General features: G+C 38.4%; 1 protein-coding gene across 1 annotated transcript; it reads left to right on the top strand.

The window, feature by feature from the left end:
• Positions 1-1,562: 1,562 nt before the first annotated feature.
• On the top strand, positions 1,563-24,983 carry gdap1l1 (ganglioside induced differentiation associated protein 1-like 1). The gene is made up of 6 exons (XM_044352653.1): positions 1,563-2,114; positions 10,166-10,358; positions 14,828-15,001; positions 19,612-19,706; positions 21,381-21,495; positions 21,605-24,983. The coding sequence occupies exons 1-6, from the start codon at positions 1,935-1,937 to the stop codon at positions 21,946-21,948; spliced, it is 1,101 nt and encodes a 366-aa protein (XP_044208588.1). The 5' UTR covers positions 1,563-1,934; the 3' UTR covers positions 21,949-24,983.
• Positions 24,984-25,110: the final 127 nt, after the last annotated feature.

Here is a 25,110-nt window from a genome sequence, read left to right as displayed (position 1 = left end):
TATTAGGAATATGCATAATGTGAACATAATACAATATAACTAAAATAATAAATTTCCTAAAACAATAGATGTTGACACAGCACTTCTTAATGCAGGACCTTCCTTAACTGATATTGTACTTTATTGGTGCCAGTTTCCTAAAAAAATTGCCATTAATTAAATTACCAAAAACCAATTTACATAGAGTGAAGCTGCCTGTGACAAAAGCCTGCTGGGCCTAATTAGTAATCCAGACTTGTTGTACATTAGAAATCTCACAGCTATATATTGTGGAATATTTTATTCTACTTCTTTAAAAAATAAACATGTAACAATAACATGTACATATAAAAGAGCATCTATGAAAAGTGCAAAACATCTTCAGTAACCAAGGTTGAAAAAACTACATAATATAATAATATAACAGCAGCTGAATAGTGAATTTGACAGTTTATTCTAAAGCATATTTATATTTTATATCAGATTTACCTTTGTAAACAAACTTCTGTTTATAATCCCACTTTATAGACAATGCACAGGGCTTCTCTGCATAATGTCAATTACATACTGAGTATAAATTATTCTATCTGTTCATTGAACACGACTTTCTCATACCTTTGGTTATGTCTTCAGTCTAGTTTAATTTCATTCTGCTGTCTTTATACTTATACATTTAGATCTTATCTGCAGAAAGATTAATAACTGTATTCTCTGTAAATGTTTTATTACTTCTCAGGCTGATATATTTATCTTATGTGCATTTTTTTTTTGTGAGTGTGTGTATATACTGTACTGTAAATATAACTAGAGGTCACATCCAGTCGTCTGCAGCATAGACATTCATGCACTATTGGCAACGTGAATTTTCGTTTTCTTAGATTTAGTTTTCTCATAAATCATTCTGCACAGTGAAGCTCAAATATCCAAGAGAAGGAACATTAAAGATCCCCCCCAGACATGTATTAAGATAAAAAAAAAAAATGCTCGGAAAAGTAACGTGTTTGATTTGGTTTTTCCACAAAATAAGTGTAATTACGATGTTAAAATCCTTTAAATGGCATCTACTCCTTCTACCTCATTAAAAATTCCTGTAAATATGTAAATATATTTAATCTCAGAAGTTTAACTTTTGGACACCAGATGTCTCCTACTTCACTGTAAAGTTCATTGTCACTGTTTGTGCACTGGAGACTTCAAGTTTCCACATCACACTTGTGTAAGTTGTATACTGGACCAGAATTGGCTCCAGTTGTAATGGAACAAATCATGCTTGTAGGCCCAAACCATTAAAATCACATTTACAATGACAGAGAAACTTTCAGCAGATGAATGTGGACACAGCCTCCTAATGTCAAACTCTGCACATCCATCATTCTGCACAGTGAAGCTCAAACATCCAACTGTAGGAAAAAAACAACATATTTTTTGAATGGAGGGATACTTTAAGGTCTCTATTACTGACACTCTCTCCCACCTATATGAGCCGAGCCCTGACACTCTCCAGCCTCCATGTCCTTACAGGGAGCCGCTTGACCTTCCACTCAAGCGCTCCCTACGCGGGCTTCAACCGCGCATGTTTGTGCGTGGCCCCATCATGTGATGTAATACGGTTACACATTGCTTTAATTGTAAGTGCAGCAGCATGCTCGAGTAAGTGGCTATTTGCATATTTATTACGGTGTGTGCGTTTTTTTTTCTCCCTCCCTCCTAACTGTTTTTCACTCGGAGGTGAAGCCGATTTCAGCACCGGAGCTGTCCGAGACTGACGGATGCTGCTGCCGCGTGAACAGATGATGCTCAGCTAGAGCTGCTGAAACTCTCTCTCTCTCTCTCTCTCTCTCTCTCTCTCTCTCTCTCTCTCTCTCTCTCGCTCTCTCTCTCCCTCCCTCTCTCTCCCTCTCTCCTCTTCTCTCCCTTCCTCGCTCCTCTCCTCCACACGCACAAAACGCTCTGTCATGGCGTCTTCCAACCATGTTACCCCCACCAACTGTAGCTGGTGGCCCATCTCAGCCATGGATGAAGACGGCAAAATCACAGACGGGGAGGAATGCGAGGAACCGACGGCAGAGCCCAAACCCTTCAATAAAGACAGGCTCGTTTTGTACCACTGGACGCAGTCTTTCACCTCCCAAAAGGTAAAGAGAGAGAGAAAAAAAAAGAACAGAGCTTGAAAATGGAGGTGGCTCCACGTCTGTTGCATGATATGATGCTACAGCGTGGAGCTCCCTGTGTGTATGTGTGTGTTTGTTTGTTATGATCAAAGCATGTTTTTCTTTTGGCATGCACATACCTCCGGAATATGAATACGATCCTGCAGCTGGGCAGACTTCCCATATGACAGGTTTGGAAAAGCGCTGCAGCATGGGGCTCGTTTACTCGACATATAGCTGGTTCTGATAGTCAATATTCTGCATAAATCAGCCATCATATCTTATCAGCTTTTACCTTTTATTGACACGTTGGAGCTTTTTTTTTATTTGTCGCCTTATAGCTGGTGGATGTGGTTATAACCTATGTGCTCTGACAGATGACAACCTAAATAATTGATTGAAATGATGTGCAAAACAAACCAAAGGCCACCTTCCCCCCTTCTGCAGCTGAATCATACCATATGTTATATCTGTGGCTTCTTTAAGTCTGCCTTTAAATTACCTCTGCAGACAGTTACCTGTTACCTGCTAACTGAGCATGAGTAGGAAGATGATCAAAATGTTGTCTTTTTTGGATATCAAGACATTCAAAACTCAAGAAAGCTTTGTGTGTTGGTATGTATGATCAACAGGACTTCACAGACAACGTGTATATTAAAGGGGAACTCCACCAATTTTACACATGAAGATCATTTTTTCTGGTCATGGTTAGTTGTATGTCCTCTGTGGCTCTGGTGGAGCTTTGTCCAGTCTGGGACGATAACCCCTCCTGTGATGTCATTGTGATGTCATCAGGGATAACTGATATGGGATATGACCTGGAGACTTTTTTTTTTTACAGAAATCCTGCGTGAGGTGTGGAGTTTGAAAGAAGTAATTTCTTTAACCAGACAGGCAGGGTATAACACCACGTTCATGTCATATTGGAGTTTCCAACTTGTTCATGTCTAGAGCTGCAACATTAATCATTTAGTCAATTGCCAGAAAATGAATTGCCATCTATTATGGCAATTGAATAGTTTTAAGTCATTTTTTGTTAAAAAAAATGCAAAAATTCTCTTTTTCCAGCTCCTTAAATGTGGATATTTTCTGGTGTATTTAGTCTTCTATGATAGTAAATTAATATCTATGAACTGTTAATCTGGATAAAACAAGATGTTTTGAGGTTGCATCTTGGGCTTTGGGAAACACATTTTACACCATTTTCAACATTTTTGTAACCTAAAAGACTAATTGATTAATCAAGAAAATAACTGACAGATAATGAAATAATTGTTAGTTGCAACTCTATTCTCGTCAACCTGCAAGATGTAATTACAATTCTGAAACTGGGATTTTTCTGAAAGCCGAATATATCCGTCTTGGCACTCAATAATACAAAAGTGCCTGAAAACCAAAGAAACACGGACATCTCATGTCAGCCGACGTCTGTCGTTCAGTGTAATTAAACCCAAATTTAATGGATAGCCTGTAGTTTAATTTAGTCAGTCCACAGTACTTTAAACCTTCATAAGACCAACTCAGTTATCATACAAGCTTCCTGAGTTGTCATGAGAATCTAACCGAGTCTTCTCATCCGATATAATGTGAATGTGGGATAACAGAGAGCAGAAGTCATGATTTCACTTCCTGCCTAGCGTCTATTCCACTAGCGTCTGTAACTCAATGCATCCTCGCATTCAGTATTTCTTCTTTCTAAAAATAAAAAAGAAGTGTGGTCCTGGGGTTTGCTTTCCATAGTCTAAGACAACTCAGCTCCACTACAGCAGTTGCCATTAGACACTGAAACCTTCGGGGTTTTAATTACGTTAAAGAACAATTACTTAGCATACAAAAAACTACAGCTGTCATTAAAACTTAATGTCATTTAAACTTGCTTTTGTCCATAAAACTGACCAACACAATTTCTGAGCCTGTCCTCTGAAGAAAAACAATGCTATAGGTCATAAATTCAGTTGCCAAAAACGACCTTTACTTAGTTTCAGTGACAGACGCCATCTAGTGGCTGTAGTAATTATGACCCGGGAAAGTGACGCAGTTCAGATGATGTCAGTGTAAGGTCGTTCCCGCTGGGTGCTGGGTGGATGGCTAGATAGTTAGATGGCAAAAAGTGGACTTAGCTGCACGAGACCGCTGTTCGCTTCCCGTTTCCGACCGCGAGTCGGGAAATTTTTGTTGTAGGGGTGTTAACTGTTGCCATAATGACAAAGGCTGCCTAACTTTAAGGAAGTGCTAATCATGTTTCAAGTGATGATTTTAACTCAAACCATGATCTTTCCCTAACTCTAACCAAGTGATTTTTGTGTCTAAACCTAACCAGGCCTTAACCACAGCGTCGTCACACCATATAACGAAACACTGATTTGTAAAGCGACATATTACACTCCAATGGGTTGTTCTGAAAATGCTTGTATGGGTTGTTGTGGAGTGCAGGTACAAACAACCTATGTGGTCGTTTACTTTAGAGGACTTGTTGCAATCTTCTGATGTCATTTTTTCAGCTTTGTAGCTGTAATCTCTGCTGTCTAAACACATCTACACTGTTTAGTCCTCTTTGTCCTGCTGATTACAGATTACAGACGTGTCTGAACAAACCACAGATTCCTCCAGTGGACAGATGGACTCGCTTAGTCCGTTGAGCCGTGACATTTAACCTGTGATGGTCTAGGACTTACAGGAAATGGATTTTGTTAAAGGCCACTAAAAAAAACAGAAATATTGAATAAACAACAGTAGTGAACCACCAACCCTTCCTGTGATAATTGGACGACCTATTCTGTCTCCTGAGCCACAGCCACCCCGATTTTAATTAGGATTTTGAATGAGTTTCTTTTACTTCTGGAAAAGAACCCAGAAGTTTCAGTTTCACCTGGGCTCCTTACTAGAAAAAACACAATTAAGTTGCATTTTGGGAAACGTAGGATGCAGTGTTTTTGGAGCTTTAACCCGTATTAGTGACTGAAAGTGAGAATATTTCATTCTTTTTTAATCTGCATGTTGCGAGTTCCCCAAATTTATGGAAATACAACACTAAATTGGTGGAGTACCTCTTTAAAAAATAGACATTCACTGTTATGAAATGACAATCAGCGCTTTGTCTTTTAGCTCAGTGAACTCTATTTGTGCTTTAGGTGTACACATGGATTACACTCTTATGATTTAAATCTGCTTGTGCTTTACTGTTCTCTGCATATTACCCTGCATGTAATCCAAACAACTATATCCCTGTATCACTGTTTATTCCTTTTCCACTGTAGACCAACAACCTTGAGTGGATGCTCAGACTCCACCTCACCATGTGGTGAAGGTTGGAACGTCAAGTATTAAGGCTGGATGTTGGCTTACAGCCAATGAGTCTGAGTGGCTGATTGTGCCAGTTGTCACTCAGCAGAGGGTAAACACCAGTCTCACTGTCATGATTATCACCTCCATCCTGGAGCCGGAGTAGCTGATGCGTTTTCACGATCATGTGTGACCGTGCTGTCAATGAGCAAATTATTGGGTTGTATCTCTTGAACAGCACACATGGATTTCAGCAAAAAAAAAAAAAAATCTGCACTGAATCCTTATTTATTTATACGATGGTGTATGACTTTTGTTGTTATGCAAGCTGAAGCGTGCTTTAAAATGCATTTTGGGGTTGCTTTTAAGAGATTAAGAGGCCAAGCACAAGGTTGTCCACTCCACCAGAACTGTACTTATTATTTCGTGCCTTAATATCACACAAATTGTTGCAGTATGATTGGTCAAAATATCCCCCCAGCACCTTGTGAGATATGTTTTATATTTAGTGGATCTTTCGTGACTTGCAAAACCCTTTTCCTTTCTCTAAAAATACAAAAAAAGTCAATACTCTGGCAATGAGACACTATCCGAGTGATAACAACAAAGGAGTCACGTCTCCAATAGATCAGCAACCGTTATCTCTGTGAAGACACAGTCGTCATCAGATGTTGAGGGGATTATTTACAAGTCTGTGTATGCCTCAGCAGGTTTGTGAGGAAAGAGGGAATCTGTGGCATTGAATTTCTCCTGTGTTTGTAATGCTTCGTGACTAACCGCTACTGTAACTGTGCTCCCGTGTCCTGAAGGCGGCCATACTGTATATTCCTCTACCTCGTATGAGTGATGTATTGTGAGCACAACAAATATGATAAAGATAGAGACAGATGGCGCTTGATATCCTGGAGTAACAGCACATTTAGATGCTGGCTTCACAGATCAATACAGCTATGGCAACCTGAAGGCCTGCAGGTTAGAGATTTACACCTTCAATACACCTTCTCTCAGACTGTATCACTACTGTTTTCTATTTGAGTAGAGTGCAGCTTGTGATGATGCCAGTAAGTAACTGGTCAGTCATTTAAGGATTAGCTTCATGTGCTTTCCAAAGTAACTATGTATGTAAGTCCAACTGAAATTAAATTAATTTTTTTTGTCTACTACAGCATATATTTCAGCTCTGTAAATCACTTGTCCAGTGTTCTACTTTGGGTAAAAAATCAGAAACCAATGGTTAGTTATCTGTCTGTGGAGAACTTGTTTCAATACATCAAATCAAATCTTTGCATAAAGCGATAACATGACGTTCTATCGTAGGCAGAGCAGACGGTCACACTGAGCCTGATTGCATCCTGCTACACAACACAAGAGCCACAGACTCTGAACAACAACCCACATTAGCTTTCCTGCTAACGTCTCCTTCTTAAGCACACGTCTTGTCCTGCACTGTAGCTTGTTGAACGAGTCACCACATGAATATTCACTGCAGTGTTCATTTTGTTGACAAATAATTTTCGTCATAGTTTTCATCAATGTTGTTTCGCTGATGAAAATGAGATGATAACTAAATAAAAGCTAATTTATGGTGACAAAATCTATTGACACTTTCATCAATTAATAAAAACAATATGAAAATGTCAGGGAGAAATTAGTTGGGAAGAAATCAGACATACGGATAAATTTCACGTTTGATATCAAGGAAAACAAGACCCTTTGTAAACTGTGTGGAGCGACAATCACCGGTAAAAACACAAAACGAACCTGAAGCAACATTTGCAGACGAGTCATCCCGAAATTCATGCAAAGGTAAGCACACTTAAATGTTTTCTTTCAAGATTATTTTATCAGCTAACAAGAGCTGGTGTGTTTTCACTGAACTTGTAATACAATACAAGCTAAAAGAAACCACTGCTGTCCTTTACTGAATGACCCAGAGTTGCTAATCCTAGATTGTAAATTAAAAGATTGATTGACACGCTATATGTAACAAACAGAAGAATGCATGTCTGAAGAAATGTTTACATTGAGCTTTCAATACCACACTGATGTGTCAAAAAAACGTAATGTTAAACTTAATGTTCATGTTATGTTACTTACTGTTAGACATATGACAGGAGAAAGGAGCAGAAGTGTAGTATAGAGACAAATTGGAGCTGTGTGTACATGTGTATGAGTGAGAGAGGGGAGGTCAGGGGGTGAGAGAGAGAAAAACCAGAACTTGATTTTTTTTCCCCCTTTATTCAACCTTGCAGATACAGAAGACCTACGATGACAAGGACTGGCCACCGTGTGCAATTAAAGCTAGTGCATCCCAGCAGATTATTTCAACAACTCTTTTAAGTACTTCTAAGCACAAAAGTGACTCTAAAGAACAACTTACCGAGGAGGAGGGCATAGATAATGGATTGGGCGCACAGGATTACTGGTTACAGTGACTGAAGATGATAACTTTGTTCTAATGATGGAGACAGTAGAGCTTATCTAATTATTCAGGGGGAGTAGGCCTAATGCTCACTGGTGTTATTTTGTTATTGTCTGAGATGGTCTTTTGCAAAAAAGCAAGGCCATATTCTTGTTTCTTTTACATGAGACTTGCTTTTATTTGTATTTTATTTTAAGATAAATAAAGACACATTTCATATTACAACACTTATAACTGTGTCCGTACTGCACATTCAAACCTTAATACCATTTCATAATGACAGGTAAATAGATGTTTCCTCCAGGAGTCTATGACGAGTTTGTAGAGCAATCTGTGTAACTGGAAATTCTATAGAAACGTATAAATAATGCACTACACTTTAACTAAACCTGTTAGATTTTGACTAAAATCTTAGGATATTTCATCAACTAAAACTAGACTAAAACTAAAACAATTCAAATGACTAAAATATGACTAAAACTAAATCAAAATTTGCTTTTGAAATGTACACTGATTCACCGGGGAAAAGTGCACCGCTAACATCTGTTAGCAGGAAAGGTAGCTAATTAGCTGCTCAGCTGCAGCACATTAAACACCATGTAAACATACCTGAAAATGATTCGGTCATTGCTTTTCAAAATCCCTGCTAACAACGCAATTTGCGAATGTAAACACCTTATCCTGGTTTTGAAAAACCTGGTTGTGCTACCTGGAGTACTCCAATAGAAACCAGGATACTGTTGCATGTAAACACCTTACACACCTTCTTTGTCAGTACAGCACTTAGTGGCTGAGATGGTGAGAAATCAGGACGCAACTGCACAAAGATGATTAGAAACCTGGCTTTTGTATTCATGTATGCAGGGATATAAATAACCAGTTATCTCATATTCCATGGGAATGCCATATCCCAAAGAAGATCAAAACCAGGATAAAACTCAAAACCGGGATACTAGTGTGCATGTAAATGCACTCACTGTCTGCCCATGACTTGTAACTACAGCCGTTTGTCTACTTTGTGTGTTGCTCCCTGCGGTGTAAGACCGGCCTGCCAACTGCTGTCAATCAAACACAGACACTGATGCGTCCCTCCAGCGGCTGAGACGAAAAGGAGCATTTCTAATATTTCCCCAAAGACCGTTTTCTTCCTTTTAATAATAAAAACTATTAACCACACATTTAAAAAATATGTTGACATTATTTTGACTACAAGAAGAGATGACTAAATGTGATTCCAGTGTATATGTAGAACTGAAAGGGGTTTATTTTGTGCTGTCCAAGCAGCTGAACTACTTGGCATGATTACTGTGTGGTGACTAATATTATTATATAACAGTCTCTGGCGTTGCAACAGTGACTGTGTTATTGTGGGCATCACCAAGGCACACCTCAGCAGTGTAATACTTGGGACCTGAAACATTTGGCAGTTTTATAGAGAAATCCTTGATTTAGTGTGTGAAATGCTACGCTGATGGAGATGTAAAAAGCTTTTTATTCTTTGTCATTGCAGCTGCATTCACAGATTTGTTCTCGCTGTCTGATCCAGCGGTCCTGCTGTAATTATTGCGTCTGTGTTACTAAATCTTTCAGTTTTATTTCATTACACCGTGTCTGGCCATGTACGGCAAAACTCCCATTTTACCCTTCCTCCTAAGCGGCCAGATGTAGCACTTTATACCCCAAGTGTCATCTCCTTTTATTAATCTTCCCACTAATAGCTCTCTGCGGACCTTGGCTTATCCTTCATCCTGCTAGAAATGGATCCTGACTGTCCTGTATGGTTTTTGCTCATACTCTAGCACGCTGTAAAACATATCATTATTTTTCCAGACCGCACAAATAGTTCAGCCAGGCCTTTTTATTCTATACATCTAAAACATGATAATGTTTTTATGGCATGAAAGTCTATTAGTCTTTGATAGTATTGCAATAACTCTTTGTTGTGCAATGTTTCTGTTTCACCTCATCAGTCCTGCTCTTGTTTTTGTGTTCTACTGTCTGGATAATATCTTTACTGCAACAGTTCATATTATTTAATACATTTATTAACATATATATTGCAAATCATTATATAAAGAAGGCGTCTACGTGTTTAGAAAGACAAACTTTTCTTTCCTCTTGTGGATTTTACTTTTTTAGTTTTGATAGCCTGAAACAAAACAGCAGAACAAATTATTGCTTTTAGTGTCTCATCTTTCCTGCTCATAAGCCAGACGATACCGTTACGCTCCTGTAGAAAATGTGCACATAAGAGAGTATTGGTTGGTCGCCTTGACATGCAGTTTCATCCACCTCCCCAGGAACTAAGCAAAATCTGTCCTTGTAATTGCAGGTACGTCTAGTCATTAACGAGAAGGGGCTGGTCTGTGAGGAGAGGGATGTGAGCTTGCCGCTGCAGGAGCACAAGGAGCCCTGGTTCATGAGGCTGAACCTGGGCGAGGAGGTGCCCGTCTTTCTCCACGGAGACACCATCATCAGTGACTACAACCAGATTATAGATTACCTGGAGAAGAACTTTGTGGGAGGTACAGTGATAATGCGGCTCCCATCTAATGATGCTGTTTCGCTTTTTCTCCTCACTTTAACCTTTTGTTTTCAATTTTTCTAAATCAAAAATGAGTTTGTTAAACTCATTTCAGTTAATGTTGTGTTTTAGTCATGCATTCTCTAAGTGACACACACACAGAACCAAGGCTTTTTGGGGCCTTAGGGGATCTAGGGCCCTTGCTAGAGAGCTTACTCAAGAAAATATGAGGCTATTCTCCAAAGCATGCAAACCTGTGGTAAAGACCACTGGAATCCATTCAAGGCCATCTGTCGCCCTCATACAGTGTGTGAGTCTGTACTGTAATGTGAAACTTGTGTACTCTGGAAGCTGTCGCAACAATGTCTTTGCACTAATGTCATCAAGATGAGCTCCTCTGATTGGATTAGACGAATTGGAATAACCCTTTGGGGGATATTCGTGGCAGTCACAAATATGACACAGATACCAACACAAGAGAGAAAATTTAGGATGATTAAATAAGCAATCATCACTAGTTCAACAAATAACTAAGAAAGAAGAACATCAGCAGCAATTCAAGTGTGATGAGGATGGAAGAATATACATAAGAGGTGTCAAGATGTGGCTTAAAGATCAGGCTTAACTGCCATAAATGTCATCCAGTGCAAGAGTAAGCAAACATTAAGACGCATACACTAAACCCCGTGTTGTATTATAGTATCTGTGGGTGGTATGTCTTATATTATCATCAGCTGAGACATTATGTAGATGTTATGTAACATCCTGGAAGCCTCAAACCACGAAAGGCCTGAGGGAGGTTGAGAGCTGGCCAACAACTGAAGAAGCCCCTCGTCTTAGTTTAGCTTGCAGTCACTTGTCTGGAGCAGCGATGCTTGAAAGCTTCGATTTCAGTAGTAGAAGATCTGGTTCACTGCTTGCACAGTAATAAAAGGATTCAAGGCAGAAATGGACGCTGGTGTTTGATGTCTCAGTCTCATCCAGATCCAGTTATCTGAGCTAATTTATACTGCAATACATTCAGTTAATTCATTTTGGAACAAGTTACTTTGAAGTTATACTCAATCTGCAGCTTAAAACACCATTCAGTATTTTCCAGAGTGTAATAGTTCAGTTAAGGTGTGTTTGGTTTTTGTTTTTTTTGTGTTAAACACATTTTAAAACCAGACCTCAAGCTGGACATGCTTTTATCCAGAAGTCAATCTGTGGGATAAGACTTACAGACATGCTTTTTCTCTTTGTTTAAATCCCTAATGAATGCTGGCAGTGGACTGCAGCTGGTCTGTAGAGTGCAGCTGTCTCAGAAAAGAATCGAGACTCTTAAACCAGTGCAGAGCAACACAGGGCCGACTCAGACTACTTTACAGTGTTGTGGATGGGCTTTTATTGTGAGAAAGCTGTTCGACTTATGAAAATCAAACAATCAGGACCTCAGTGGGTCTTATGTTCTGTCACATTCATCCTGACAGTGTAAAGCTGTTGGAAGTTGATCTTCGGATGGCCTTCGGGCGTTGTTGTAATATTTCCATCACAATACTGCAGCAGACCACCTCGAGGACCGCTGCATGGCATGCCCTGGTCGGCATGCGGGTCCTTGGACTGATTACTCAGCTTCCTGGATGTCTGCCAGGTGCAGCTCCACCCTTCGCAAGCTTCTCTGTTGGCCCAAATACCCTCAAGCAGCTGACAGACTATCTCTGTTTTGTCAGCAATGCCGGGCCCGTGTTGGCTGGCTGTGACCCTGCAGAGAGATAAAAGTTTTTTTGTTTTCGTTTTGTTCTGCTAATCTGTTTTTTCTTAATACTGAATCACAGCAGCAGGTCATTATGCTGACAACCGTCCCTCCCAGCCACACAGCATGTAGCTAGACTGCTGATTGCTAATGTAAGAATTAGGACAGCAAAATGTAAAAGCTGGTTCCTTCACTTATAACGCTTTTTAAAGGAATAGTTCAACGTTTTGGGAAATAATCTGCACCAAAACTGAAGTGTAAAAATGTTGAGTTATGGTTTTTTGGGGAGTCATGTGGCACATAATTTCTTGGTCTGGTGCTGTGGCTTTCCGGCAACTACCATGGCTTGAGGCGTGCCACGATGGGCACTCAAGGCCATTAACACAGAAACGAGGATCAATTCAATAAAAAAGATTGTCTTAACATACTTTTTTTTTGGATAAAAAACAGTTTGGAATATAAAATAAAACAAACAATTGGATTTAAAATAATACTGAACAAATTAATTGGTCTCAAAATACACCATTGTTTTGTGCTTTATTTCAATCAATCAATTAATCAATCAAGTTTATTAGTCACATATAATCATATAAAGTACAATCACAGTGAAATGTAATCCCATCACTTCCTTCAATTTGTGCATTAAAATGAGTTTCAATAGAATAGAAACAGTAAATATATGTGAATAATTGGAGAGAAAACAACAAAAACAAGACTCCTCTCATTTCTTAATGTACCGTTTACCTTTTTTCTTTTTTCAAAAGCAACTGACGATGGCAGAAGCAAAAAAAAGTAGGTTGACTAATATTCGCCTCTTTCAGCTGTCTTGGACAAACAAATTTGGATTTATATTACAAAAGGACCGAGCTGTGTGCACTCTCTTCTGCGAAAATGTTATGTGTCGAACTTCAAGTGTAAAATGTCAGTTTTGAAACAAGATGCCAGAAAAACTTCAAAGATAAGGCCGATAAAGCTGAATCAATCAAAAGGGCAAAGCTTCCTGTACTGGTGTTTACAACCCTATATGCCGCCAAAAACCAAGCTACAGAGGGCAGCTATAAAGTCTCACAGTGAACTCTTAAATATGGGAAGCCATTCTCGGATGGAGAGTTTATAAAGGAAGCTTTCCAAAAGTCTCCAAATACAGACCAAAGATCACACAGCTCAGCAAAGAAAAGCAGGGACAAGGGTCTCACTAAATCAGTAAGATTGAATTAATTTTCTTTTGTGCCCTTGTAATTTTCATACATTTGCATAAATAGTGTGTGTGTTTGTGTGTGTGTGTAGAGCGCAGATCTTTTGACATGTGGAATCTAGATGGGGAGACAAGCAGAAGCAATAAATAAATACATAGATGCTAAATATGCTCATTATGAAAATGAACTGCATCTGTGATTTTTATTTGTTTTAAACATTGTTAAGTGAAACTGGACATCCAAAAGCATGCCAACTCCTGCTGAAGCCACTGTGGAAGTATGTTAAAGTGTAATGCCACCGATGAGTCATTATGGTCTCAATCGCTAAGTTTGCATCCTATAATAAGTGTGCTGCTGGTCATTTTTGAAATCATTGCTCTGTTAATAAGATTTGAAGGCTTATAGTAGCTTTGATGTCTGCTGTGAGGGCGTTGTTGATTGACAGCTGTGATTGACAGTTGGCTCACCGGCTGCTCTTCCCGGCTCCGGGACTCACACTGAGTCGGACTATTGTCACAATATTTTGGTATGTTTAATGCTACTTGATTAGAATACCTGCCCTGTTAGCACATATTAGCTAAAGTAGCTAATGTTAGCCCAAATGTGCACTGCTCGGTGTTCACCTAGCGGGGGCGTGTTTCCCGAGCATGAAAGGAAACGCCCCACACTCCTTATTTGGAAGGTCCTGTCTCCAAACGAAAAAGACGGTGCTGAACATAAGCTTTTGTTGGACGGAGCCAGGCTAGCTTTCCCCCCTTGTTTCCAGTCTTTATGCTAAGCTAAGCTAACAAACTGTAACCTTACATTTAACGCACAGATTCTAACTCTCAGCAAGAAAGCAAACAAGCATGTTTCCCAAAATATCAAACTATTCCTTTAACCTGAGCAACAGCAGATAAATAGAACAGAACAGGCCAGTAGGGGACTGGTGTAATGAGCTATCAGTGTTGCCTAATTAACCTGTTTTATGAAATTCTGGCCTCCTGTCACTGTGCATATTGTGCTTTTTGATCATCTGGATTGTCCTTGAATCTCATCTCATGGGGTTATACAGTGTGTGCTCAGCTGTTACTTTTCCACTCCGCATAAATTCGTAGAGGCTTCTTAGTCCCCTGGAGACATTTTTCAGTTTGCTTCAGTATTGTTTAAATGTCAGGCTTTGTGAAACGTGACCTGTGGTGCGTTACAGAGAGTTAGGGGTGTCATCTGTTACCAGGTTACCATACTGTGTGTCATTCTGACAGCTGAAGGGAGAATTGAATGTATTATTTTTGGGTTGTGCAGCACAAAGCTTCATGACAGTTGCTTAGAAACCTCAGGTTCTCTTGGAAGTCATGAAGTGCTTAAAAAAATATACTAAGTGTGCAATTGTTCCCTAGATTCTTTTTATTATTTTGTACACATTGTGTTGTACTTGTGTATATAACTGTTTTTTCTGTGCCTTTGTTTGTCCTCAGAGAAACATGACATAACAACGTTCTGAGCTACATTTAAAATGTTTTCTCTGTATTGGTGTTTTCATGTCGGCGTCTCAACCTGCAGACACGGTGGCTCAGTTGATTCCTGATGCAGACTCGCCTCTCTACGAACGTGTGCAGCAGTACCGCCAGCTACTGGATGGTCTGCCCATGGACGCTTACACACACGGCTGCATCCTCCATCCAGAACTCACCACTGACTCTATGATCCCAAAGTACGCCACCGCAGAAATACGTAGTAAGTGAAGCCAGCTCACTGCATTGTGGAGACATGACTGTGCATAATTCTGCATTAATTACAAGTGGAATAGAGTGGATGTTATATATATATGTTTGTAATAATAATCTTTGTTTATAGAGCACCTCTTAAAAAGTTACAAAGTTCTTTATACAAGGCAGCAAATTAAAATTAAAAAGTATAAATCAAGTATCAAATCTTATAAAATTCATTTGATTTGATGATAAATTGGTAAAACAAATTCCTTATCATATAAAATTTAAATAACAAAAAGACAATTGAAGTAAAGCAAAAAGAAAGAAACCAATAAAATCAGGATAAGCTCTCCGATAAAAGTACCATTTTGTGTGTGTCATTTTCACACTTTGGTTTGTGTACAGATCAAACAAATGAGATATAAAGTTTTAATTAGTGAGCTTTAGAGATGCTTTAGCTGTTTCTCCCTGTTTCTAGTCTTTATGCTAAGCTGAGCTAACTGGCTGCTGGCTGTAGCTTCATATTTACTGTACAGACATGAGAGCAGTAATGATCTTCTTATCTAACTTTCAGCAAAAAATCAAATAAATGTATTTCCCAAATTGTGAAACTATTCCTTTAAAAGATGATTTCCTCAGGCTGATTTTTCGACTACAAACACTCTATCCCCTCCAGGATGTAACAAACCTCTGCTCGAGTATCTCAAACTGCATATAGCAAAGCCACAAAGAGCCATAAAAGTAATCAATAAGATCTGAAAGTCAGTTCTAAACATACTGGTCCTCAGTGTAAGGAGACTGGTGTGATGTGGTTGTGCCTCTCAGCTCTGGTTAAAAGCCTGGCAGCTGAGTTCGGTACAGTCTGAATCAATACACTGTATTTGTGGTTGAGACAAGTATAAAGACTGTTACAATAATTAAGGTGTGAGATGAAAACATGCAAAATGGCATGTCTTTAAAATTTAAAAAACACTATTTTAGAAATATTTTAAACATGATAAAAAAAAAACATTTATGGTACGCTGCTCAAAAACAAAACACCAAGATTTCTTGCAACTTGCTTGATCTGTTGTAACAGAGAACCATAGCTGTCTTGTCTTGTGATGTGCTGAGACCCAATAACAAGGATTTCAATTTTACTGCAGTTCAGTTGAAGTTACATTTTTAAACAATCCTGTAAAGAGAACTACAACAAACTGGACCCAACAGGGAGGTACAACAGGGTATCGTCGGCATAAAATGAAAACAGATGCCATGTCTGTGGATGGTCGGCTCCAAGGGAAGCACTTATAAGACAAATAAAAGGTTTCATGTGATGCATCTGCAATCAAAATTTTCTCAGATTTAAATAAATATCTTGAATTTAAAAATTAGTCAGGAGCTCTTGGACAGTATGCAGTAGAGCCCGACCGATACAGGATTTTTAAGGCTGATATTGATTTCAGTATTTGAGGATTTAAAGAGGATATATCGTCTGGTGTTTATTTTATAACAGAAATATGTAACATAAACATTTTTGATATGGATCCCTTACATTTAATTGTTGAGAGTTCTAAACAAGATATGTACTTAACAGGACATTATGCAGTTGAAAAATAAACTTGTTTTTATTGTCAAAAGCATAACAGTAACTGCAGCAGTAAACTTCACTGGAATTATCATCATTATTATTGTTAATTATTATTTATACTGTATATCTAGTGCTTTTCCCCCGGCTGAATAATCCCTGTATTAATACCACTTCTAGCCAGTTGTTCTATTCTGTGATCAGTTTTAGCTTTAAACTTTCCAGACAAACTACAGGTATAATTTCTGTGGTGAAAATCAGACGTGTTTCCAGTGCACTGACTGTAATTAACATGTACACAAATGTGAGTCACAGATATATTTACCATTACATCAGTTACACGGAAGGAGAATATCAACTCATTAGATATCTTCACTCTACTGCCATGATTAGCTAGATTCATGGCGAACGAGGGAACTAATTTAGCAACAGATAAAACTGTGAGCATGTATTTTTATTGACACTGACAAGAGAGAAAATGACTGGACTGTTGCTCATTGACTCACTAGAACTGTCTCACTGACTGTTTCACAAATGAACATAAACCCAAGTTTGTCAATCATTATAAACGCCAATACCAATTTGTGCAATTAGCTTAAATCACCCCGCTGATGTATCGGTCAGGCTCTAGTTTGGAGTCCTACTTTATAATTGTCCCTAAAAAGATGTAAACATTGTTTGGTTTCTTCTTAGCCAAACATCTGAATGACCAGAAACAGACTGAACCGCAAATTCAAGCAGCTGAATCCACTCAGCTGTGTATAACACAAACAGGCATGTTGATGCAGGGTAATCCCATGTGACAGAGTGCTCTGCTGCATTTCACAGTTCATGTTCGCACACGTTTAATATTCAGAGTAGATGCACGTTGGTCTACAGGTGTGTGTGGTGTGTTAGTATACAATATACTTTTGTGCTTGTTTGCATTTCAAAGGTTTTATTCTTATCACTTAAAGTAACTTGTTTCTTGGCAACAGACAACGATAAATATAGTGTCTGAACTTTATGTGCAGAATGTGTTGATTGACGACATAAAAAGTAGATGCTACTTTTGTTTTTGCCCTTTTTCTGTGCTTATTTGTATTTTTGAAGCATTATATAAATAGCTTTTAGTGTTTTTAAGTCTTTTCATTATTCTGGACATTAACAAGCACTCTGTGTGCATGAGCCTCAACTTTGGGACCAACTGGTCTCCCAGAGCAGAAACAACAGGCAGGCATTATGAATGCAAAGCTATTCATCTCCCTTACAGCATTTTCCACATCATAGGCAAACAAATCCCTGTTTTATGTTCACTGTGTGACTAGCATACTGTGTAATTTGATGCCACTCAATACCAAAACCCCTTAACACAGCACATTGTAGTGATGCCAGGTTATATATCCCAACAGCTGATATCAGGCCTTCCAGTCTGAACTGTAGTGCTCTTTCCATCAGGTAATGGCCTCGCCATGTAAATTAAAACAACCGGCTGGATTTGATGAAATTCTGCAGCAGAATTAATTATGCAGTTCAGTCTGTGTCGTATCTTTAGAATCAACATCAGTGATTGCATCAGTGATTTTCATGTGTAATTATCCACTAATATTTGTTTTATGTCAAATCATTTTTGGCTGCAGTATTAAAAACAGATTTGGATGATTATATTACAGGAAGGGACAGCTCACACTTTATTAAAACGTTTTAATATTTATGTGTTCATCAAATTCAAGTTCAACTTGATGAACACTTCAACGAAGATTGTTATTTGTGCAGAGTAATACAAGTCATCTGTACAATGAAATCTTTAGGATGAGACTCTGGACGGTACTGCAGGCAAAAGTAATTATACACAACAACAATAAGATGAAGAATAAAGAAAAAGACAGAAAAAAAGTACTATAAATAAGGAATTTGAAATAGATAAAGGTACCAATGTATAAATAAATGGTCGGCGTTCGAGTAGAGTAATTAGTTGCTATACAGACGAAAGCAGTGATACAAATAGTGCAAAGGGTGTAAGAAGCTGTCACAATACTGCAGGGCAAAAGATGTGACTGTTTCTTGTGGTTTAATTCATATACCAGTACGTTCGTTGGCAAAATGTTTGACATATATTTAGTGTAGCTACAATTAAGACTGATAATGTGTTTCAATCACAATCTAGACTGTAAAACTCTAGTCTGAGGCTGGATTTTTATCATTTAAAGGATGAAGCTGGTAAAAGACCAAACCCAACAATGTGTTAGTCCTACTCTTAATACTTTCTGACTCCCTGTTACTGTCCCTTGTTATCCAGTGAAGATGTAAATCTTTATAAACAGATCTTTAATATATACTTTTAATTTTTTAAAAGGCTAAATCATTTCCTTAACCAGGTGAACACTGTAGGGTTTTTTTTTAGCAAACGTTGATTTGGTGCATTAGTGAGTTTATACAACAGCAGGATGCTGTATGTGGGATCATCTAAAAAAACAAAACTATAGTCCATTTCCATCAAAATAAACGAACACGTCAACAAGTGTGGCTCAATGATGTGTTTTTAAAACACTAGTTTTTAGACAACAATGGAGATTTGTTGCAGAGAACAATACAACATGTCAAACTTTGGATACACAAAAAATACTTGTTACTTAATAGGATCAGTGCATTGTTGGTTTGGGTCTTTTCATCGGTTTGTTGACAATAAGAAAAATATAGAATATCACCAGACTTTAATCCTTTAATACTATGGGCTTCAGTGAAGCATTTATACCTTATTTGCCACAGCTTACAACATACTGTAGGTGTCTCCCTCTGCCCTCCAGGGACTATGAAGGGAGCACAGATGAGATTAAGCTGATAACTCCTTGGATGATTAAACACTCCTGGTCCCTTGAGTATCTGTTCTGTGCAAAATATGCCTGAAACCACAGTGGCTGGGAAATGTAGTAAATGTCTAATAATCTACAATTTATGACCGACTGTATGCACACAGAGCTACATTGTTTACATTTGCTCAAGTATCAAATTTGTCACACTCAAATTTTCTTCACCCGAGCTGCAGATCCAGACACTATTTGTTTTCTACGGTATGTTTGTGTTTGCAGGACACCTGGCCAACGCTGCAACGGAGCTGATGAAGTTGGACCATGAAGAGCCACAGCTGACAGAACCGTACCTGTCCAAGCAGAAGAAGCTCATGGTGAGTTCTCTTTCACTTATCCTCATTGTTTTGAAATGTTGTGCATAAGGGAGAGACAGCCACTATGAAACTGAATCCCTTATGTTTTTACCATAAAATACAATAATTTACCCATTAATAATGATGGACTCAAGGTATTTTAATGGGATTTTTAAGGAATAATTCATGAGTCGTAATTATTAAGGCATTTTAAATACATTTTCTGTATGGTTTAAAGGTTTTTGACCACTAGTAACGCTACCACCAGTACACTTGAGTCCCCATTTTGCGCACAGTCCTGTTAATGGTTCGCACTACTCCAGTGATCTACAGGTAGCTGTAATGTGCAAAGAAACGCAGTGAAGAAGAAGACTGCAAGCTAGTAAACATGGATATAAACAATGCAGGATTTAAAATACTTTAAATTCGGCTTCAACAGGACATTCATTCAAGAGGTTTGTTAGACCTCAGTGATTCGTACATGTGTTTCAGTGAGTAAACACTGGATGCAAACATAAGATTTATCTACAGAGCGCCTTTAAGGCCGTTTCGGTGGTAAAATCCCCAAACTGACCAAATTAAATTACATTTATATTTTAAAAGAGCTTTGATTTTTTAAGTAAGGTGAAAATTAAGAGATGGCTTTCATGCTATTTTATAAATTCAATGTTTTCAAGGTATTTAATCCACACAGAAAACCCATTAAAAGTCCTAAATATATTACAGTCCATTACTTTATTCATTAATTTAGCCCATCTGGGGTAAATATATTGAATACCTAAATACTGACAATGAATCCCTTAAAATATCATTAATTTACACTTGAAAATATTTCAGACCCTTTAACTGTATGTAGGAGCACAGAAATGTAAAGGAGATATTATGCTGACAGCTCTGTTGCCTTATTTACTCTTTAATATTTTGTGATAGACAAGTCAAACTTACAGATAACGTTTCGTTTTCCAAATGATCTTGGACCTGGTTATTCAATTCCAGGGCTGCAGCTGAGGGAAGTTTCATCATAAAAGCCCTTTAGCCCTTTCCTCTCATTGCACCACTGAAGAGCTGAAAAAAACATTCTGCAGCATGCAAATCCCGTAACACTGTACCTTTGACCTAAATACAGCTCATGTTCCCTGGAGAAAAGGTCCAGATGTACTGACAGTGTTTGCACCTGTTACAAAACCTGTAAAATATTCTGCTAATAGCAGAAAGTGAAACATGTAAAAAAAAAAAAACATATTGTACATGATGATGAAGCTGAATATGCACATGCAAGTAGACAAGTAGCTGTTTCACCAGTGTTTTAAAAACATGAAGCAAGGATGTGACAGGGATCAGACTGAGACATGTCAACAACTATCGGACGGATTGGTGTGAAATTTGGGAGAGAATGAATCCTACTGTCTTTGGTGATCCTCTAACTTTTCCTGTAGCACCACCATGAGGTTTACATTTGTGGTTTGGAGTGAAATGTCTCAACACTTACTGGATGAATTAATTGCTGTAACATTTGATACACACATCCATGTTCCCCTGAGGATAACTATAATATCAGTGACAGCTACAAATATCTTTCCTTAGAGCATTTGGAGCAGAACAACCATATTTTTACTTCATAGAGCTATTTTTTTCAGCTGTGCGATGATGGATTTGGCTGTTGAGATCAAAAGGTTTTTGTTTTACGATTGGCAGGCAAAAATCTTGGACCACGATAATGTGAACTACCTGAAGAAAATTCTGGGGGAGTTAGCCATGGTTTTAGATCAAGTGGAGGCTGAACTGGAGAAAAGAAAACTAGAGTATCAAGGTTTGTCCAAATGACTATCTTTTATCATAACAGCACCGTAATATGTTCTGAATATTTCCTATAGTGTTGTTTTTTGAATTTGTTTTTTTTTTTTTTTTCACCTTTTCAGGTCAAAAGTGTGAGTTGTGGCTATGTGGACCTGAATTTACACTAGCTGATATCTGCCTCGGAGCCTTGTTGCACAGGCTCAAGTTCTTGGGACTTTCTAAGAAATACTGGGAGGACGGCAGCCGACCCAACCTGCAGTCCTTTTTTGTGCGTGTGCAAAAACGCTACGCTTTCCGCAAGGTCTTGGGCGACATCCACACGACCCTCCTGTCCGCGGTCCTACCCAACGCCTTCCGGATGGTAAAAAAGAAGCCGCCGTCCTTCTTCGGGGCCTCGTTTCTCATGGGCTCCCTGGGAGGAATGGGCTACTTTGCCTACTGGTATTTAAAAAAGAAATACATGTAGTGAATGCCCTCTTGTTGTGTTTAATGTCTGTGTATTTGTGTGATGTTTCAACTTTTCTGTAATGTTTTATGACTGCAGGAAAACATAATGAATCTATATAGAGAACACTATTACTTACCTGGGTGAACAAAGAAATATTAAAACATTCCATAATAAGAAATTCTTGACAGCACATTTTCTGGTAATCAAGGCCTTCATCAAGTTTAATTTCTGGCAACTTGCAGCTCTTGTGCCTGTAAGTCCTTGTTTAACTCTTGTTGGAGGCATGCATCAGGTCCACTTATACTGAAAACTTCAACTTCAAAAGTAGAAACCCAGACAAAATGTTAAACACAGTAACACAAACAGGGGTTAACTGACCTTCGCATGCCACTATTATCGTCATTATTCATACCTGCTCTTCACTCCTCCATCAACCTGAGGTTTAACTAGTAAAACCACAGGGAAATGTACATGACAAATACTCTCTGATAATTGCTGTGCTGCCAGAAACTGCCAGACGAAATGAAGGATGGAGGCTAACTTTAAAGGAACAGTTTCACATTTTGGGAAATAGACTTATTTGCTTTCTTGTTGAGACTCAGATGAGCATTTCGATATTCGAATTCGATATTACTCGCATGTCTGTTGTTTAAATATGAAGCTACAGCGAGCAGCCGGTTTAGCTGTAGCTTAGCATAAAGACTGGAGCTAGCGTGGCTTTACCAGCATTTCTAGAGCTCATTAATGAACACGCTACATCACATTTTTTAATCTGAACAAAAACTGAGATGTAATAGTGAAAAGTTGTGGTTTTACGTGGAGCCTGAGCTTCAGATGTGCTGATAGGCGGATTGTTACCTTTTGACAGCTGTTTCCTAGCTCCAGTTTGTGCCTGTCATGTATTAACACCCAATTTTATTAGAAATATATAATATATACTTGCCAAAAACTCAGAAGATTGTTTAACAAAATGTAATACGATGCATTCTGAAGGTATTTCCAGATTCTTCAAAGATTTCTAACCATCTGGATATAAAAATATTCAATCTGCTGCACAATTTTAAAAGATTATTCCTCGAGCTGTGCTTACACACACAGGTAAGCATCACAGTATTAAATTACAACAACCAGATGATACAATACAAAACAAACATAAGATAAGAAGAAAGGAAAAAATAAATAAATCAGGCTGTGTTATATGAAATTTAGGCTATTTAAAATATAATCCTTGGTATCACAAGAGGCAGAGATATAGATATACTGCATCTTTAAGGTAGTTAAGAAGTTAGAAGTTCCCCATTTAATACAGCGCTTGTCTAATCTAACCATCAAGGAAAAAGAAACGTTTCAATATGCAGCCACTCTAGTTATCGGGATCTGTCAATGCACTGACAGGCCTGACACTTTATGCGAAACAAACACAAAATATTCATGTTATTCTGTATGAAAATATGAAATACTGGAAAGAAACATCAGTATATACCTATCAATATAACTGATAACATTTTTCATTCTGGTTGAAAATTTAGCAAGGAGATGTGTAATATCTGGCAACCATCTCTGTTTGTGTAAAATATATATATTTTCACGCAGCAAATGCAGTATTTTTTAACCCAGATGGCGACGCTAGCAGTTTGATTCTAAGGATGGCAATGTCAGCCTGTCGATCCAGACTGATATGAGAACTATTGCTGTGACATTTAGTTCAAACATTCATGTCTATCAGGATGAACTGGAGTAACTTTGACTCTGACTTTTCCTCCAGCAGCATCATCAGGTCAAAATTTCAACTTTGTCCAACACTTTGGAGCGATTATGACCAAATACTTACAGAACTAATGACATCAGCTTTTACTTTATGTTTAGTGGTGATGTATAACACATTAAACTAAGATAGTTAACAGGCTTTATGCTAAGCTAAGCCAATCCCCTGCTCTTTCTAGTCAAATATTTTTCATTGAGACATGAGAGTGGTATCAATCCTCTCATCTAACGCTCATCAAGAAAGCGAATAAGCTCCATTTCCCGAAATGTCAAACTACTCCTTCAATTAAATGTACACCCAATACACAAAAAAACACACACAGACACACACAGAGACACACATGTGCGCTCAGAGTCAGTTTATTTAGAGCACCAGAGATTACACAGCACACAGTGGTCCACTGTCACACTCTTTGTCGCTGAGCAGGAGTTCAGATGTTATAAAACTTGGGTGTAGGGCTGGGCGATAGTGACAAAATCTAAATATCACCAAATATTCTTCACCAAATACCTCCATATTGATATTGCGACCATATACTATTGGTGCTTTCACAGAATATTTACACAATGAGATTTTTGATAAATAATCATCAGTAATGTGGATATAAAGTGGGTAAAAGCAAATAATAGAACAGCTAGAACAGTCTGGTGAGTTCAGAAAATTACATCCAATTACTGTAATAAACCCTTTAAAACCAGGAACACTTACGCCATATCAAGATCTAAGACGACATCGATATATAATATTGATATGTCGCCCAGCCCTACTTGGGTGTTTGAAAAGTTACACTTGGCTGAACTGGTAGGAATATTGTAAATTCTGCATCTATGACACAGCAGTGTTGCGTTAGGTTTAGATTGTATATTTCATTGCATGGGTAACTTTCTTATTGTGTTTCGTGACAGGGTGGACACTGGGGATTTTGTGTTGCCCAGAAGCAGAATTTACGATCACTACTGAACATCAAAACCACAAATTTCTAAATGTTGTGTTGCTGAGTGTAACCTCTGAATCACCCGCACGACCCCCCCCCCCCCCCCTCCCCACCTCAGCAATACTGAGCAAGAAAATCACTGGATTTTACTGCTGCTTTCTTTCTTTCTTTCTTTCTTTCTCACCGACTCCACCTGACAGATGCAAGATTGTTTTTACAGATAGATATTTTGAATTTGTCTTTTATTTTCACCGTGTTGAATTTTTAAGGAGCTCCAAAAAAAAAAGGTTGAATAAGGGGGAAACGGGGTGAGGAATAGCTGACTCATCTGAAGGCTAAATGAGTATGACGAGGGAAAAAAAAAAACAGCCCCCCCCCCCCCCCTCCTCCTCTCTCTCGGCTAGCCTTGGCAGCGGTCTCGTTGTTTGTTTCTCGCTCCACACTTTGTTCACCCTTAATAGGAGCCTTTGTGCTTTTTAAG

This window comes from Thunnus albacares, chromosome 5 (assembly GCF_914725855.1).
Source record: "Thunnus albacares chromosome 5, fThuAlb1.1, whole genome shotgun sequence".
NCBI lineage: Eukaryota > Metazoa > Chordata > Actinopteri > Scombriformes > Scombridae > Thunnus > Thunnus albacares.
This window is presented reverse-complemented; position numbering and strand designations above follow the sequence as displayed.